This window comes from Schistocerca piceifrons, chromosome 9 (assembly GCF_021461385.2).
Source record: "Schistocerca piceifrons isolate TAMUIC-IGC-003096 chromosome 9, iqSchPice1.1, whole genome shotgun sequence".
In the NCBI taxonomy this organism is placed as follows: Eukaryota; Metazoa; Arthropoda; class Insecta; order Orthoptera; family Acrididae; genus Schistocerca; species Schistocerca piceifrons.
Window position 1 is genome coordinate 84,011,090 of NC_060146.1, and position 19,143 is coordinate 84,030,232.

A 19,143-nucleotide genomic window follows, 5' to 3' on the forward strand; every position below is an offset into this window, starting at 1 on the left:
CTTCTCTATCTCTTCTATCAACCCTATTGGTACGGATCCCACACTGCTGAGCAGTATTCAAGCAGTGGGCGAATAAGTGTACTGTAACCTACTTCCTTTGTTTTCGGACAGCATTTCCTTATGGTTCTTTAATGAATCTCAATCTGGCATCTGCTTTACCGACGATTAATTTTACATGGTTATTCCATTTTAGATCACTCCTAATGCGTACTCCCAAATAATTTATGGAATTAACTGCTTCCAGTTGCTGACCTGCTATATTGTAGCTAAATGATAAACGATCTTTCTGTCTACGTATTCACAGCACATTATACATGTCTACATTGAGATTCAATTGCCATTCCCTGCACCATGCGCCAATTCGTTGCAGATCCTGCTGCATTTCAGTACAATTTTCCATTGTTACAACCTCTCGATATACTACAGCATCATTCGCAAAGAGCCTCAGTGAACTTCTGATCTTATTCCCAAGCTATTTATATATATTGTGAATAGCAACGGTCCTACGACACTCCCCTGCGGCACACCTGAAATCACTCTTACTTCGGAAGACTTCTCTCCATTGAGAATGACATGCTGCGTTCTGTTATCTAGGAACTCTTCAATCCAATCACACAATTGGTCTGATAGTCCATATGCTCTTACTTTGTTCATTAAACGACTGTGGGGAACTGTATCGAACGCCTTGCGGAAGTCAAGTTCGCTTTGGTATCAACGTTTGTGCCGGAATATTCGGCGACCGATGCTTGTTCCCTACATGTTGCCTGATCGGTTGACTGCACATAGGTATGATACATTTCTCTCAAACTACCCGCCTGGTGCGCGGGAAGATGTTCCACTACATGTTTGGCAGAGATTCCAACATAAAGGTGCACCTGCACACTCTGGAATTAATGTGCGTCGGTATTTAGGCAGAACATTTCCACGGAAATTGCTCAGACGTGGAGGTCCAGTTGTAACGCCACTGCGTTCACCTGACCTAAAACCCCCGGATTTATTCCTGTGGGAACACCTGAAGAAGAACGCGTACTCAACTCTGCCGACGAATGTGGAAGAATTGGTGGTTCGTGTTCATGACGCTCTTCTTACTGAGGACGCAGCTTTGCTGTGAAGAGTCCAGCGCTGTATAATGCGGCAGGTTGCGCACTGTTTGGACGTGCAGGGAGGTCGCTTTGAGCATCTTTCGTTCTGAGGACAACATATTCTGTTGCAAAGGTCATGCGGTCATTAATACAGACATTGTTATTGTCACTGGTTGCTAATGTGGGACATCTGAATGGACAGTTACATGTAGTACAAATGACAAGTAGATGATGTGTTTTTGTACTGTGCTATCATCTTCAGCATCTCGAAATTGATATTTTTGTAATTATTCTGTCCTATGACAGGTCATTTGTTTCAACTACCTCTTACTTGCCCAAGCACGTATATGTTATGTTCAGCACTACAGAACGTTGAGACCTAAGAAATGGTGTATATTACAGTGTGAAATATCAGAATGAAATTAGCAAATGAAAAAATGCACCCCAACCCATTATAGAACCCACGACCTCCCACATTCCTGCATACTAACCCAAAACTCTAGCGACTGCACCAACTGCGCAGCGTAACTAATGTGGGTTGACAGTGGTAGTTACCATACATGTGGTAACAATGTTGCCAGACATTTTTCAATGTCCTTTTTCTGCTGGATGTACTCGACAGACGAAATTTTATGAGAGAAGTTTTTTTATCGTTGGCACGTGAGGGGTTGTGCTGGGAAGCCAGAGGGCGCGAATTTTGCTTCACCCTGTGTAATGTTTCCTTCGACAAATCGGAATCCACTGAAACCCACGCTATCTTTCCTGTACCTGCGGGTATTTTATCCCGCTGATCGATCTTTACAGAAAACGTAGCAGTTTAGTTGGTCTCATCCCCGTAATAGGTGAACCTTGCGCCATTGTCTCAGTTGCAACTGTTCCCAGCGCTGAAACAAAGTCCCACTGAATTCCAATGTGCATTCGAGAAGAGAAAACTTAGTTTGATGTTTTCCAAGGAAGTCTAGCCCAAGAATCACTGAATAACCTTCGCCTACGCGTGGCAACACCTCCAGGCGTTGGCTGAACTTAGTTTTCCCTACCAAAAACTCCAGAACTGCTGCACCAAACGATTCCACCCTATTATCGCCGACCCCTGTAACCTATACCATGTTGGTCCAAGACTTCTGTTTACCAAGAGATCCACACTGATAATGGACACATTCGCACCTGTGTCCACCAAAATATCTGTTTCCTGCCACCCTACATTCCTACTATGCCACATTCCGTATGTGCGCCAACTTGTGCCACATTACACTCTATCGGAACCACCTTCCCACGGTTGAAGAAATCCCATTTCCGTTTAATGGCTCCTTCTCTTGCCGATGCCTTCCACCCTTCCTACTTCTACACTCAAATGCTCGGTGGCCCACTACGCCATATACATAGCACTCTAATCGCTTACTCTGCTTTCTTACATGCCTCTCCCGACCATATCTATAACACTTGACTTCAGAAGCAAACACGCAGTGGTCCACTCCCTGCCGTGTGACCATATCCACCTCCTCTATAACTGTTGCGATCCTAAGAGCTGAATCTAAGTTCTCCATCCGCATCCTCCGTGACATTTCGGCGTGTATACCACGCTAAAAGTCGGCCACGGCACTATCTTCTGTCTCCCGTAACAGTACTCTATTAGCGTCTGCATTCTGGTTCTGTACACATGTCTTTTCATTTAGCTAATGGATTATATCCGCGAATGCTTCCACAGACTCGTTGCGCTGCATCGACAACGTACTTAATTTCTCCGGAAAAAACCGCGGACAGACCTGCTTCTGATACTGGTATCACAACCCAGCGGCCCATTCCTGGAACTTACGTGTTTTAATAAATGTCTTGTGATAGACGGCATATACTTTGGCGTCCCCTGCCAAACGCATGTTGGCACCATACAAGGTTACATCACCTGTCCCTAACATACTGAATGAAAACTGTCACGTCCTCCGTTGCCTTTCCCGAGAATGGATTAATCAGTGCGACCACTGCCGGGTCGTATGGAACAGAAGGCACTATCAATTCAGACTTGTTTTCCCATGACTCCGATTGCGACTGATCGTGACTGTCATAACGAGCCCCTAACTCACGATGAAGTTCAAAATTTCTCCGTTTCATTCTGTCACACTGCTCTGTTAGTACCTGGCACTTGCTAAGTTAAAGCATCAACTACCTCTAGCGTTGTAGCACGTTCTTCCACCATTTACATTACCATACTTGCACCTTAACCCAACTGACTTTATTTAAAAAAAAAAGACTAACACGTAGTCGTATTTAATCTTACCCAAAGAATTTCTTTGGCGAATCATCCGTCCATCTGCTACAGTTCCGGTAAACGGTAACTCTTGCCCAGATAAACTACAAAATGGACATGTCAGTGGCACCCCCACCAAAATCTCTAAACAATGCTAAGTCCACGGATTCATGTGGCTTCAGGGAAGTAACTCTGAACGTGTACCCCCGCTCAAACAACAAAGTCTGAGACGTACATAACATATTTGACACGTGTTACAAACCGGACACAATGGGAAGGACCAGGCCCCTTTGCTTTTTTCTTTTATCACTCGTTTATTACATCAGAGTAATACACATTTTAGGACAAAATTTAACTACATGAAATATTACTTCCAGTAAAGGTTAACATAAGCAGTGACAAAACTTAGTTGTCTTAAGGGTTTCTGCTGGCAATAAATTTTAAGGAGGCGATGTAAGGTTTATATCAATTTAGCCCAAACAGGTAGCTACTGATTGAATCACGACACAGACACTTCAACAATTTCGGTAACAAATAAATAGCGTGAATTCGTACTCACAGTAACCATCTAATCAAAAGCCTTGTCATTGAACAAGTAGTAGGCCATTTGGAACGGATTATCAAAACCCCGCAACTCGGGGAGTTAATACCAACAGTCTTTAAACGTCTTGCTCCCCATTAAATAAACAAACTTACAGTAATTAAATGAATAACAAGTCAAACACACTACGCTCCACTCAAACTCTTCAGTGGAAGCCAAGCCAAAATGAAGATTCCATTAACTGACTAGCACTGAATTCACACTAAAGCTCATCTCTGTGTTCCCAGACACACATGGAGCAAACTTATACAAGACAAGATTTTGAAGGGAGCACATGAGTAAAACCGGTAGTGGAGCTAACTCGTGCCCCTGAAAATTAAGGTACTAGACCGGGGCACAAGGTGGTATACAATAAGGTTGCCTTAGTGCTATACTGCGCTCCAAAATATTAATTCAAATGGCCAATTCAAAATTAAGTACACATAAACCAGCAATAATTAACGAGGAGTGACACCAGGTCGCTGAAAGGGATGACAACACTTAATTGAAAAGACAAATGCCGGAAGCGGCAGTAACATCAAACAACTTCTCCAAGTTTTAACCAGGAGTCACTTCCCGCTATACAAGTAAACATTTAACCAAGCACAAGTAATGAACGCCAAAGAGAAAATTCAAATAAAACCCCCAAAAGATTATAAAGGACAGGGAACCCCAATTATTTAAATTCAAAAGAGTCAGCTCTCCCCAAAGGCAGTGTAAACGCGAAGGCCACACTTAAGAGGCCACCAAAATTGGTTACAAAATGTCTTATACATTTGCTCCTTTCCTTTAAAAGAAACACAAGGCTGTTTAACTTCTGCTGGACGTCCGATATGGCTCGTGTAGGATACACCAAGCAGCAACCCGAGCTAGGCGGTCGCAAGGCACGGCGAGAAAACTCAGGAGAGAAGACAGGCAGGTAGCCAACACATATCCTCCATGCTAAACCGACAGACCGCGTACAACTAACTCCACATATACATTGCTTCCACCTCGTACCTCGCGGCGTCTCAGCAGGTGGCCCGAGCAAACGTCAACTGCCACTCGCTCCGCGAATTCGGAAAACAACAAGGGAGGCAAAGATAAGGCACATCGAAAGATCGATAATGGACATCCAAGAGACTGGCGCGCCAGTAACGAGCACCACGGCTCATTACTGTGTTAGAAAGCAGAATTACGACTTCCTGACACCAAATTATTACAACCCCCCTGAGCTCAGAGGGGCAAGGAAACACCAGCAAGTTTGACACTGACTTCTGTTGCATCGAAGGTACGCAGCTGCCTTCCGCTGACCCTTTTGATGGCGCCGCACGGCATGCGTGCGTGATTAAACGCCAGTGCCAGAGCCCGGCCGCCCATCCCTGTAGACGTGGCGCTCCTACTCAGATGCGCCGGAAGCCCGGGACACGGTTGGTTGCTCCCTCAAGCAGAGCACCGAAGGGAAACAGCCGACCACCATCGTTGTAGTGAGTCTTGACAGCTCCGGCCGTCCACCCAGCGCAGCTCGATCGGTGACAGCAGACAGCTCTGCACCTTCGAGGCCATCACCTCTTGCCCCTGTGGATGGTAGCTTGCAGTTTGCCGGCCGATGTCACCCACAGAGCGGAGGCTAGCAGCCCTCTCGCTCCTCACGCCTATAAAGCTCCACAGTGCGGCCCGCCCTGCCCCAATTATAGCGTGTCCAAGGATTGGAGGTTGGTGCTAGTTTCAGCGGTCCAGTTGTCCACTGATATCCATCGTCGTCGTTGGTATGCAACTTAAACAATCCTCATTCTCTCCGGTTCTAGACGCAGACAGAACTGCTCGCTTTAAGCCTCCGGGACCACAAATTAATCGTTTTCCCTACACCTCTGAAGCAGTTCCTCTGGAGGGGACAAGTGGAATCAAATGGCTCTAAGCACTGTGGGACTTAACATCTGGGGTCATCAGTCCCCTAGACTTGGAACTACTTACACCTAACTAACCTAAGAACGTCACACACAGACATGCCCGAGGCAGGATTCGAACCTGCGACCGTAGGAGAAGCGCGGTTCCGGACTAAAGCGCCTAGAACCGCTCGCCACAGCGGCCGGCGGGACAAGTGGAGTGCTCTTTAATAATTACGACGTCAGTTTTCCTCAGCCCGCTTCGGCCCCTACACAGAGGTCCCTAGGCGCTGTTGTAACTGTAACGTATGGGTTGTGCCCTGTGCTGCTCTGATTACCTGACGGCATAAAGAGCCCTCCTTGTTGTGCCTTCTCGCCTGAGAGTGATGTCAGACACCTGTCTTGCAGAATCATTTGCTAAAAACGAGTATAAGGCAAACACTGACAACAAGAAGCAACCAGGTGGTAGGACAAGTGTTATGACATCGGATGTTGTTATTGTCAGGTTGCCCTCCATTCAGAAGGCTGTCGCACGCAGAGACTGTTATATAGACTTGTAAGTAATAGATTTCAGCTATCAGTCGTCCTTTTGAAATTTTATTGGCAGATATAGATTTCAGTTAGGAAGTAGCCATTCTCAATGCTAAGAATACAACAGGTACATAGTTAGCTGATGTCATTAAAAAGTTGCAATTAATGGCTTAACTCATATGGTTTGAATATTGCAATTCACAGGGGTTAAGCTCCCGTGTTATATCAAGATAAAATTTCCATAAACCTCATAACTTCTAGCAGAAAGCTTAGGGAAGGCATGTTCTGATTCTACGGATTTCTTTATTGGTTCTTTCCGATATGGTGTCAGGTATAGGCTTTTGTTGCGATATCATTTGCCAAAGAAGAATTTTGCCACCGAGTCTCCACAGTAAACTGCCTTATTTCATATTTGATTTTGTGCTTGTCAGCAGACTTAACAGTTTGCCTCGCAGAATTAAATTCCCTGCATCATTTTGATGCAATGAAAATGTCACAAGGGCAATGCAAGCAGTCTTGATGTTCAATGGATTTGATCAATGGCTCATGTTCGTTATGTTTTGTACTTGACGATGCACACAAACAGTTGGAGTACTCAGCGGGTCCAAGTCCTGGGAGTATAAAGTATGCTACGATAACCAGATCGCACGATAGACTAGCTTTTCTGATTTATCGTAATTACATTTTTTGTGAAGATTAGAAATATATTTTAAACTAATAAACATTATTGCCACCAGTCATTTCTATAATTTAGTGTGGATAATAATTTGAAAACATTTGTAAAGTACTCGAACAGTACACCCGTAAACTGTTCGAGCAAGAAGTACACCGGGAGAAACTGGAGAATCACTTTTTTTAAAGTAGTTTATTTCCTATATCTGACCTTCTAGGACCGAGAAACGCCGATATGTAAACAACAACTTCTGTGTATTGTAAAATTAGTGTTTTTCGTCGCTTTCATATTCTTGTTCTTCTTAACCTAATATGTGTTGGTATGCGTTAATAATTCGAGTCTGATTTGTGCAGCTGCAACATGATAGCTGGAATCTATTGTAGAGCCTCTTCTGGTCTGTTAGAAGCGTCGTGGTTGTAGTTGTACGTTCCTAAATAGTCTTTAGGTGGCCATTTTTTAATTAAAATGATATGAACATATCAACTAAAGCATACTCAGTGTTCTAATCGAAATAATCAAAACTGGTTCATACTTCATGGAGACAAAGTTACAGTGAGCCATATTTTTCAGTGAGACACATTCTCAGTGAAGAGCCACAAGAAACACATGAGTAAAATATAGTTTATCATAGCACTATACTTCTTCTTAGTGATTTATTAGCTGCGCTTTAGTAACGTTTCAATAGCTAAAATAGTGCATTTCACTAGACGTTCTGAAATTCGTACAATTTACATGATTTCTTGTAATAACAGGGGAGGGTCGTTATAAGAGTGTTCCTGTAAAAGGGTAAGCAGGTAAGTCTGCAAGAAGGCTGCCAGCAGCAGTAAAATTAAGGTGAATCGCTAGTTCAGAACGGAAACTATTTTTAAAAAAATTATCTCTTTCATGAATACAGTAATATGTTCTTATGTAAGCCACGATCAGGGGCTGCTTATTCATTAGTTCGGATTTTAATTTGTGCGTTCTATATAAGAAAACTGTATAAATGGGCAAAAGTCAAGCACTGGAAAGACTTGAAGATCACAGTATTGTTGGTAGAGTAGAAGAACTGACAACCAACGTGCACCTGAGGTTTGTCTTTTCCTGTACCTTCCAGTGAATAAACTTTTTATGATCACTAACAAGTTCGCTATAATCAACAAAAGGAAGTGTTTTTCTGCTTCTAAGCTGGTTCTTCTTATTCCAAGTGTTTCATTAATAAACTCTATGTTACTAGATCGAAGAGAAAATTTCCCACATTGCACGGACAGTGCTGATGAAAGTGGAAAGATAATTTTATTTACAGTCTGTAATAAACTGCGCTTTACTAATGTAATCTTCTGAGTAAAATAATTATGTGAGCAACATAAAGAAATAAATGTGATTTTTACTTTAAAAACAGACATTCATAAATTGTCAAACTGAGAATTTTTCAACGTGTCCATTTAGTTTCTTAAGGCAGATTTTTTTTGGATACGAAAAATGGACAATAATGATAAGTTATAAGGGAGAAAAGGAGGGAGGGAAAGAAGGATGAAGAGGGTGAGTAGGACAACAAAGAGAAAAGGTATAGGAGGGGGAGCGAAAGATCAGAGGAAAAACCAGGAGAAGTCTAAAGATACAGGGAGAAGGAACATAGATGTAGATAAGGACAAAGGTGTAAACTGTAAACATTAGAAGAAGAAGATGAAGAAGAAAAGGAAAGAAGTGGGAGAAGAAAGTAGAACAAAATGGGTAACAGACAGCAGAGAAATATAACTATGGGAGTAAAGGGAAGGAGGAGGAGAAGAAGAGGGAGGAGAGAACTGGGAGAGGGAAGAGAAAGAGGAGAAGAGGAAGGAGAATGTGAGAAAGGGACGAAAATTAAGTAAAAAAGGATGAGAAAGTACTCAAAGCAGGAAGTATTAGGTGACGGTAGGCTGAAAGAAAAAGAAGAGGCAAATAAAGATGATACTGAACCAAAGATTGAAAAGAAGGGGAGGAAGAAACAAAGGAGCGAAAGAAGAAGACTGGATGGAAACGGGAGTGAAAGAAGGTGGAGGTAAGTGGGCAGGTGGGGGAAGATTTGGATGAACTGCACAAGGAAAAATGAAAGAGGAGTAAAACTAGGAGAGGAATATGGATACAGTAAGGGTGGAGAAAGAGAATTGAACATGAGAAAAGTGAGATGGGAGTTGAGCAGGAGCAGGAGGAGAATGAGACAGTGAAACATGAACAGGAAGCGGAAGAGTTTTAGTGGAGGAAGAATGAAGGAGAAATAGAAATAATGCAATGCTGACGTTAAAGCGAAAGAGGAGGAAGAGAAGTGCACATGAGGAAAAGGAGGTGTAAGTATAGTAGAAGGAGAAGAAGAAGCAGTAGGAAAGAAGTGGGAAAAACAAGCAGGTGGAACGAGAAGCTGAGGACGAGGAGGAGGCTGCAGATGTGGATGAAGTGGAAAGAAACATGGTAGTGGAGAATTAACACGAAGAGAAAAACAATGAGATACTGCAGGACTCTGTCTCACCTCTCCCTGAACCTCGTCGAGTGGTATCGCAGTCTGCCCGCCTGGCTTGACCAGAGCTTCCAGCAGGCGCTGCCGTGTCTTGGTAGGTGCGTCCTCTGTGGCTGCCGACCTTTTGGCGATGCAGTGCATGGCCCAATTCTCCAGTATTTTCACGAACTTTAACACACCACGTCCTTTGGACGTCAGCCGCAGCAGAAATTTGTTCTGCATCCATGGCCGCAGTATCATCTTCTGTAAAAACCATGTGGCACACGTCAGTGCTAGTCTCCATCTGGGGGAGAGTGTGGAGGGAGCGGGGGGACAATAGGCCATGAAACACTGTTCTCTGTTAATCAAATCAAATCGTACAAATTACGAATACGTGTGAAACTACCTAAATAAAATCAAGAATATAAGAGCCAAAATTTAATTCATGGCAGAAATTAAAATATTGATTAAACGTATAAACTATTACACATCTGTTCCTGGCTCCTCCTACCTGTTAGTGGTAGTCGCTATTGTGAAGGCTCATGTCGGTAATCCAGATTCAGGGAAATGGATACTATTCTCCAGCCTGGAGATAATGGATCAGCATCTTGCTAACAGATGCTTGTCTGGCCTGACCCTCCTATTTGCAGAACTGACTGATTCCCAAAGGAAACCCAGTAAAGAAACTTGTCAGAAATAAACACCTTTCGGTAGGTACTATAAGCATCGCCAGGACATGGTCGAATGAAGTGCCTAAACTTGTCAGATGATTGACAGAAATAAACACCTTTCAGTAGGTACTATAAGCATTGCCAGGACATGGTCGAATGAAGTGCCTATACTGATGAGGCAAAACTATTATGAACATCTGCTTACTAGCTTGTTTATCCGTGTTTGGAACACAATAGATCACTGATTCTGAGTATCATGGATCCGACCATTTGTTGGCAGGTTTTGGAGGTATATGTTATTAGGTCATATAATTCACGTAAATAACGGAACGCTGGTATGCATACGAAGTGGTGGCGCCCAATAATGACGCAGGTGAGTTCCATAGGATTTACGTCGCGTCAATCTCGTCGCCAAGACATAGATGTGAGTTCACTGTAATGCTCCTCAAAGCACTGTAGCGCGGTTCTGGCTCCGAGACACTGCTGACACTGCTGAAAGATGAGATCGCCTTCTTCGAACACGTCAAGAATAAAGGGATGCAGGTGGTTTACAGCTGTCAGCGTGTCTTCGATTACTGCCACAAGTCCAATGCAAGAACAGGAGAATATTTCTCATACCATAATACTGCTTCCACCAGCCTGCGTAGACGGCGCGCCGCCGGCCGGGGTGGCCGAGCGGTTCTAGGCGCTACAGTCTGGAAACACGCGACCGCTACGGTCGCAGGTTCGAATCCTGCCTCGGGCATGGATGTGTGTGATGTCCTTAGTTTAGTTAGATTTAAGCAGTTCTAAGCTCTAGGGGACTGATGACCTCAAAAAGTACTCAGAGCCAGTTGAACCATTTGATGGCGCGCCGTTCGCCCCGAGGACGGCATCTATGATTCGCCCGGAGAGCCATTGATCGATGGGCGTAGCCCGATGGTCCCGTTCTCACTGCAGTCATAACTGACGATGTGGTTTGGTTAACATGTGAACTCGTAGGGGTGGTCTGCTGCGGAGCTCCATCTTTAACAATGTACGATGAGCGGTGTGCTCCGAAACACTTGTTCCCACAGTCGTTTAATGAACAAAGTAAGAGCATACGGACTATCAGACCAATTGTGTGATTGGGTGGAAGTGTTCCCAGATAACAGAACGCAGAATGTCATTCTCAATGGAGAGAAGTCTTCCGAAGTAAGAGTGATTTCAGGTGTGCCGCAGGGGAGTGTCGTAGGACCATAGATATTCACAATATACATAAATGACCTTGTGGATAACATCGGAGCCGGCCGCAGTGGTCTCGCGGTTCTAGGCGCGCAGTCCGGAACCGTGCGACTGCTACGGTCGTAGGTTCGAATCCTGCCTCGGGCATGGATGTGTGTGTGATGTCCTTAGGTTAGTTAGGTTTAAGTAGTTCTAAGTTCTAGGGGACTCATGACCACAGCTGTTAAGTCCCATAGTGCTCAGAGCCATTTGACCCATTTGATAACATCGGAAGTTCGCTGACGCTTTTTGCGGATGATGCTGTGGTATATCGAGAGGTTGTAACAATGGAAAATTGTACTGAAATGCAGGAGGATCTGCAGCGAATTGACGCATGGTGCAGGGAATGGCAATTGAATCTCAATGGAGACAAGTGCAATGTGTTGAGAATACACAGAAAGATAGATCCCTTATCATTTAGCTACAATATAGCAGGTCAGCAACTGGAAGGAGTTAATTCCATAAATTATCTGGGAGTACGCATTAGGAGTGATTTAAAATGGAATGATCATATAAAGATTATCGTTGGTAAAGCAGACTGAGATTCATTGGAAGAATCCCAAGGAAATGCAATCCGAAAACAAAGGAAGTAGGTTACAGTAGGCTTGTTCGCCCACTGCTTGAATACTGTTCAGCAGTGTGGGATCCGTACCAGATATGGTTGATAGAAGAGATAGAGAAGATCCAACGGAGTGCAGCGCGCTTCGTTACAGGATCATTTAGTAATCGCGAAAGCGTTACGGAGATGATAGATAAACTCCAGTGGAAGACTCTGCAGGAGAGACGCTCAGTAGCTCGGTACGGGCTTTTGTTGAAGTTTCGAGAACATACCTTCGCCGAAGAGTCAAGCAGTATATTGCTCCCTCCTACGTATATCTCGCGAAGAGACCATGAGGATGAAATCAGAGAGATTAGAGCCCACACAGAGGCATACCGACAATCCTTCTTTCCACGAACAATACGAGACTGGAATAGAAGGTACCCTCCGCCACACACCGTCAGGTGGCTTGCGGAGAATGGATGTGGATGTAGATGTAGATGTAGATACGTGCACCAGCATTGTGCTCTTTCGGTAGAGTTGCCACGATTCACTATCTATCCTATATTATAGAGCAGAAAATTCTCCCAACTCCACGTTCTGTGAAGAGTCGTGTATATCTAACCGAGTGGAGGTTTCACTGTCCTTCTACGACCGTCCATAGATGCTCACGACTGTAGCATGTGGACGTTCGATCAACTTCGCCATTTTCGAGATACTCGTTCACAGGCTTTGCGTTTGGGTTTCCCAATTTTCAGCCCATGTCTTCGCTAGGGTGATCTGTTACCACGTGACGTGCCCGCAACGCCACCAGGTGGCATCGAAAGTCGCGGTGGGCAGTGGCCATAACGTTTTGACTTACCAGTATTTATTGTGCTGTGGAAGCTGATTAATCGAAAGGTCGGCATCTTAAAATAATTTCTTGGAGCAATGTTAGTTGCTCACAAAGTAGCTGAGTCTGCTCACAGCTCTCGCAAAAGTAGGACGAGAGTCGTGGGCTCTATAAGCTGTGGTTTAAGAATTGCAGTGTAGTTGTTTTCCGGTTTTTGCAAGAACGAGAGTGACATAATGAGCTAGCAATTGCTAGGTGGACATAGCTTTCATATGAGAACATGTAGAAAACAGCTACCTGGAGACAGTGTTTGGTAACAGCAAGGCAGACTTGGTGAGGTCTTTGGAAGGAAGTAAATTCAGTTTGTTCCGGTAGAAACTTGTGGCTTTTCCATTTGTGCACTTCTCTCTTTTAACCATAGATTTTCATTGTAAGGAAAAAGAAACCCTCACGCCTCCCCAAAACAATGACCGAGAAAAGATCCCAACATCAGACAAATAATTAACGTAGAGTTACTAAATTTTGGGAATACATTGGTCCGGTAAACATATTTAATTTAGTAACACTACAGAATCACAGTTTAATGTAAGCGCGAGCTAGGCCATTGCACCCAAGCGAGAAATGGTTCAAACGGCTCTGAGCACTGTGGGACTTAACTTCTAAGGTCATCAGTCGCCTATAACTTAGAAGTACTTAAACCTAACTAACCCGAGGACATCACTCATGTCCATGACCGAGGGAGGATTCGATCCTGCATCCGTAGGGGTCGAGCGGTCCCAGACTGTAGCGCCTAAAACCGCTCGGCCATCCCGGCCGGCCAAACGAGAAATGCTGTTACATTAATAACCGGTGTAACCACTAGAATGTTGAATGCAAATACGCAAACGTGTATGCATTGCGTAGTACAGGTGCCGGATGTCTGTTTGTGGGATGGCTGTTACACTTGGTCGGTCAATACGGGAACAGTTGGTGCAGTTTGTGGATGACGCTGCAGTTGTAGTCTAATGATGTCCCATATGTTCTCGACTGTAGACAGATAAATAGAAACCCGAACCATAGCTACAGGTGCAGGCAGGTTCAGGGTGTCTAGCAGGCAGACGGGTTGGTTGCAGGCCCTCAACTGGCCTCTTTCTAGCAAGGGAACCTCCCCATTGCACCCCCCTCAGATTTAGTTATAATTTGTCACAGTGGATAGGCCTTGAAGCACTGAACACAGATCAGTCTAGAAAACAGGAACAAGTTGTGTGGAACTATGAAAAAATAAGCAAAATATACAAACTGAGTAGTCCATGGGCAACATAAGCAACATCAAGGATGATCTGGGCACAGGAGCGCCGTGGTCCCGTGGTTAGCGTGAGCAGCTGCGGAGCGAGAGGTCCTTGGTTTAAGTCTTCCCTCCGGTAAAAAGTTTATATTTTTATTTTCAGACAATTATCAGAGTTCAGGCACTTACACACAATCAATTTCGCTCTCCAAAATTCCAGGACATGTTCATATTTGCTTGGACATATGCAGGATTTGACGGTCTACACAGGGAAAAATTTGAAAACGTTAAAAACATATGTTTTGACAGAGCACAGAGAAAACTGTGTGACTGTGAAACTGTTGCATTCATTTGTTGCAGTTTATGTGACACACTCTTATGCTTTCATCACGTCTTTGGGAGTGATTATCACATCCACAAGAAAACCCAAATCGGGTAAGGTAGAAGAATCTTTTTACCCATTCGCCAAGTGTGCAAGTTAGGTGGGTCGACAACATATTCCTGTCATGTGACGCACATGCCGTCACCAGTGTCGTATAGAATATATCAGACGTGTTTTCCTGGATCAAATGTTTTCGGTTCCCATTGGAATGGTTCAAATAGCTCTGAGCACCATGGGACTTAACATCTGTGGTCATCAGTCCCCTAGAACTTAGAGCTACTTAAACCTAACTAACCTAAGGACATGACAAACATCCATGCCCGAGGCAGGATTCGAACCTGCGACCGTAGCAGTCGCGCGGTTCCGGACTGCGCGAATAGAACCGCTAGACCACCGCGGCCGGCGGTTCCCATTGGAGAGTCACGTCCTTTCGTCTACTAATCGCACGGTTTTGCGGTGCGGTCGCAAAACACAGACACTAAACTTATCACAGTGAACAGAGACGTCAATGAATGAACGGACAGAACTTTGCAAAAATAAAGTAAGTATACTTTTCGCTCGAGGGTAGACTTGAACCAAATACCTCTCGCTCCGCAGCTGCTCACGCTAACCACGGGACCACGGCGCTCCTGTGCCCACATCATCCTTGATGTTGCCTATGTTGCCCATAGACTACTCAGTTTGTATATTTTGCTTATATTTTCATAGTTTCACACAACTTCTTCCTGTTTTCTAGACTGATTTGTGTTCAGTTTTTCAAGGCCTATCCACTGAGCCAAATTATAACTAAATCTGAGGGGGGTGTGATGGGGAGGTTCCCTTGTAAGCAGCACACGGCCATTACTGGCAGCGAGACAGAACCAGCTTTCATCAGGAAACAAAACAGACCTCCTCGCTGCCCTCCAATGAGCTCTTGCGTGACACCATTCAAGTCGCAGATACTTTGGCGTCAGTGAAATGCACCCTACAGGACATCTGGCTTGGAGCTCTCCTTGAAGTAACCGATTTGTAACAGTTCGTTGCCACTGTCGTACCAACCGCTGCTCAAACTGCTGTTGCAGATGCAGTACAATGCGAGAGAGCCGTTCGCCAAACACGATGGTCTTCCCTGTCGGCAGCGCCATGTTGGCGACCTGAGTCCGGTCTTCTTGCGACCGTGCATTCTCGAGATCACCGAACCAAAGTTGTCAACAAGGCATTGTGCAAGCTTTATAATGGTGTGGGCCGTGCTTGCACGGAATGGTGTTGGTCCGCTGATTCAACTAAACTGATCATTGTATGGAAATTTTTATGTTCTGCTACTTGGCGACCATTTGCAGCCAATCATGAACTTCATGTTCCCAAATAACGATGGAGTTTTCATGGTTGACAAGACGACGACCACCGTGCCACAGTTGTTCTGGATTGCTTTGAAGAACATTCTGGACAATTCGAGGGAATGATCTGGCCACCCAGACCACTCGCCATGAATCTGATCGGACATTTATGGGACAATCGACAGGTCAGTTCGTGAATAATATCCGGCACAGACAACACTTTCGCAAATATGGACGGCTATAGAGGCAACATGGCTCAATATTTCTCCCGGATACTTCCAAAGACTTGGCTAGTCCACCCCATGTCGAGTTGCTGCACTACTCCGGACAAAAGGTCGGACACGATATTAGGAGGTACCTCATGACTTGTGTCACATCAGTGTATTGTGTTTGAATTTGAAATTTGCAGTCCGATATGTACTGTAATATGTTTACATTTCAGATTCCTCGTCTGTGGTGTGTGCCGAAATTGTACATGTAACACCAAGCCTCAAAATAACGACCACGAACACTTACCCCCACTGTTGCATGCGACACTCAGTTTTAGCTTCTCACTCGTTCGCTCCTACAGGTATGTTGCTGCTCCACCTATCGACCTTACCATGAGTCTTTTTTAGCTCGACTTTTCTCTCGTACTATTACACGAATTCACTGTTCAAATTCTTAAGTGAAAGTATGTTTTTACTTTCTTATGTGTGTGTAAAAATTATTTACACCACAAGTAAACAATATGGAATCTGAGTTTTTCTGGCATAAACAACGTTCAAACACGTTACGTAAATACAGCCGGGTGATCTCGACGACAACCGCCGACACTGCGAGAGGTGAAAACCCTGTCATTTTCAAGGCAAAAGTGCCGACGGCATCACGCAGTTGTACGCCTGTAATTAATTTGAACATCCTGTATGCAGTGAGAAAGATTTTGCATCATTTACCTCTGCGGGAAGCAAATGTGTTTTTGCTTGCGGAGAAGGCATAAACTCCTCAGCAGTAAAGTAAGCTTGAGATGTGCGTTGTCGCTTTTGTTGAGGTGTCGTCATCAAAATAGTGTTCCAAAGTTTGCCAAAGTTGCGCATTTCGTTAATTATCTTGACGACGTAGATTTAACTGTGTTACGGAAAAGTTTCAATTTCGAAACAACTTCCATGCGTTTGCCAAAGGTTGATTTTTATTAGATCTATTGAAAAGCTGTTTTTAAACTACCTTTTGACTCTGCAGAAGAGGTAAGGAGGCAGCCAGGTCGTGTGCTGGCTGGGGAGCGTCCGCCCGAGAGTAATATGGCTCTGGCTAAGAGGGCTGCCTTACTTTGAGTTGATCTGGTTACTTTTATTTTACCCAAGGGCAAGGGTAATGCTACAGTTGTTTTGGAAAAGCAGGATTACGCTCAAAAGATGCAATGTTCGCTGTCTGACTCAAGGTAACGGAGGATCGGTACTGACACAAAGTGTTGAAAAAGAGATTAACAGCTTCCTGAAGAAAAGTTCGTTGTCTTAGGAGAGTATCAAGAGTCATAATTCTTATTGTGCTGTACGTCACAAGGAAGCGTCCCTCTTAGGCTGGTTTTGAGTAATATTCGGGTTTCGACACAGTGTGTAGCAAAACACCTTGCTGTCCTCTTGAACCCTTTAGTAAGATGGTGTGAGCATCACGTTAACAACTTGTCTAATTGCTTACGTCGATCAGAGGGAATAAGTCTGAATGACTCTGATATTCTAGTAAGTTTTAATGTGGTCTCCCTCTTCACTCGTGTTCCACTGATTCGCTTCAGTTAACTCAGGTGAGGTTTTTTGTGTTAACGTACCTAATATGGCATGTGTTGACATCCACTTACTTTTTATTCAGTGACAAGTTGTTGTGTACATAGTTCCGTGCAGTCAGCGCATACACAACTTTCCCACTAGAGCGCGCCCTGCTAAGCACAACAGCGCAGACGCAGCGCTCGTCCGTCTTCGCACTACGAGATGGCGTTGCCTTAGAGATGGACCAAATTCTGCTTCCGCCGATCCGGGTATTAATATGTAACGCAGCCAATGAGATTGCTGCTAATGTAGAACCTTTTCTCCTCGCGGATCACACTCGCGCAGTGATACCTGAATGCGTGAGGTATTATAACGAGTGTACAGACCTCCGATTACTCAGTCTGCATTTGTCTGCAGCAGTCTGTACCAGTCTACAGTCAAGTTTCAGTCTGCACTTAAGAAGATTATCATATTCCTGTACATAGCCATGAAGATAAATGTATAGACACTTTGTCAAGTATCAGAGATATGTGAGAATAAGATTAACGTACCAAGACCAAGGGAACTTCAGATTGTCAATTGTAAACAGCATCCAGAATGAAGTTACGTAATATCTACGATTTTTATTATTTTAATAAATGTGTGTGAAAATTAACAAATGTTTAAAGTTGGTCACCATCAATCTGCTACTCTAAGCGTGCAAGTGGCATTTCTATCGTCTGAGCTAAGAGCAGAAGATAAACACGCCACGATAAGACCACGAGACATATTGCTGACACTCGCCTACTTCGTTAGAGCGACAAGTCAAATAATCTGATGGTGTGTGCACCGAAGGTCTTACAGTACGAACACCACACAAGTACTATTAGCAGACAGATGGAGTTGTGATGGGTAGCCCCTTGTCACCTGTTATTGCCAGTTTGTTTATGGAAGACTTCGACGAAATTATATTGGCGTCAGCGGTTTTGAAACCTACGTGGATTTTCACATATTTAGACGATACTGTTGTTGATTGACCTCATAGCGAGAATCTGAACGACCATCTGGAGCAACTTGAGACATAGCAAGTGGGCATCTTATCTATTCGTTATATTTCCTGATCCGAAAGATAGCTAAAAATATTAGATTTTCGTTTCTCAATCTCTATCTAATGCATTTGCACACATAATGCGTGATCGGTACAGGAACGTGTAAAACTTTTTTTAGGCAAAATGTCTATTAAATATGTGTGTCTGTTGTTAACATTTATGTTCATGAATATAATGATGCAATTGCTTTCACTGGGAGCCTGAATAATTAAAGGTCACATCTAATTAAAGTTACAACAGCGTATTATGAGGAAACATTGTGAGCAAGTAAGCAGCAGAGGAGATATTGTTAACCCTCATTCGGAAGCAGACGCTCCCAACGTTTCGAGAACGTATTTGGAATCATCTGACGTTGATTAACTTATGAAATATTGGCACTGAAAGCTAGGATCTTCAAAATTTCAGTCACCCATTTTGCTTCAATGACTGCAAGATTCTGAGCATTGACAAAATAATTTTATTGCAATATCTTTTCTAAATCAGAAAACACCTCTCACTAATTAATGCAGTTAGTAACTCATATGATGAAAACTTTAGAATCATAAAATATTTACTTCCAGATGGACCCAGTATTTGTAAATTGTTAACTGCAGAGAACACATAAGAACCTCTACAGACTTTTGTGAATTACTAACATGAAACATTT

General features: G+C 43.8%; 1 protein-coding gene across 3 annotated transcripts in view; it reads right to left on the bottom strand.

Moving 5' to 3' along the window:
- LOC124717270 (cytochrome P450 4C1-like) overlaps nt 1-19,143 on the bottom strand; it is a 207,587-nt gene that overhangs the window by 48,862 nt on the left and 139,582 nt on the right. For 2 of the 3 annotated variants that reach the window (XM_047244082.1, XM_047244081.1), the window contains exon 5: nt 9,459-9,689. The exons of the other annotated variant lie outside the window; for it this stretch is intronic. In XM_047244082.1, coding sequence (XP_047100038.1) covers nt 9,459-9,689 — 231 coding nt within the window. The remainder of the gene's footprint in view (nt 1-9,458; nt 9,690-19,143) is intronic. 3 annotated transcript variants of the gene reach the window in all.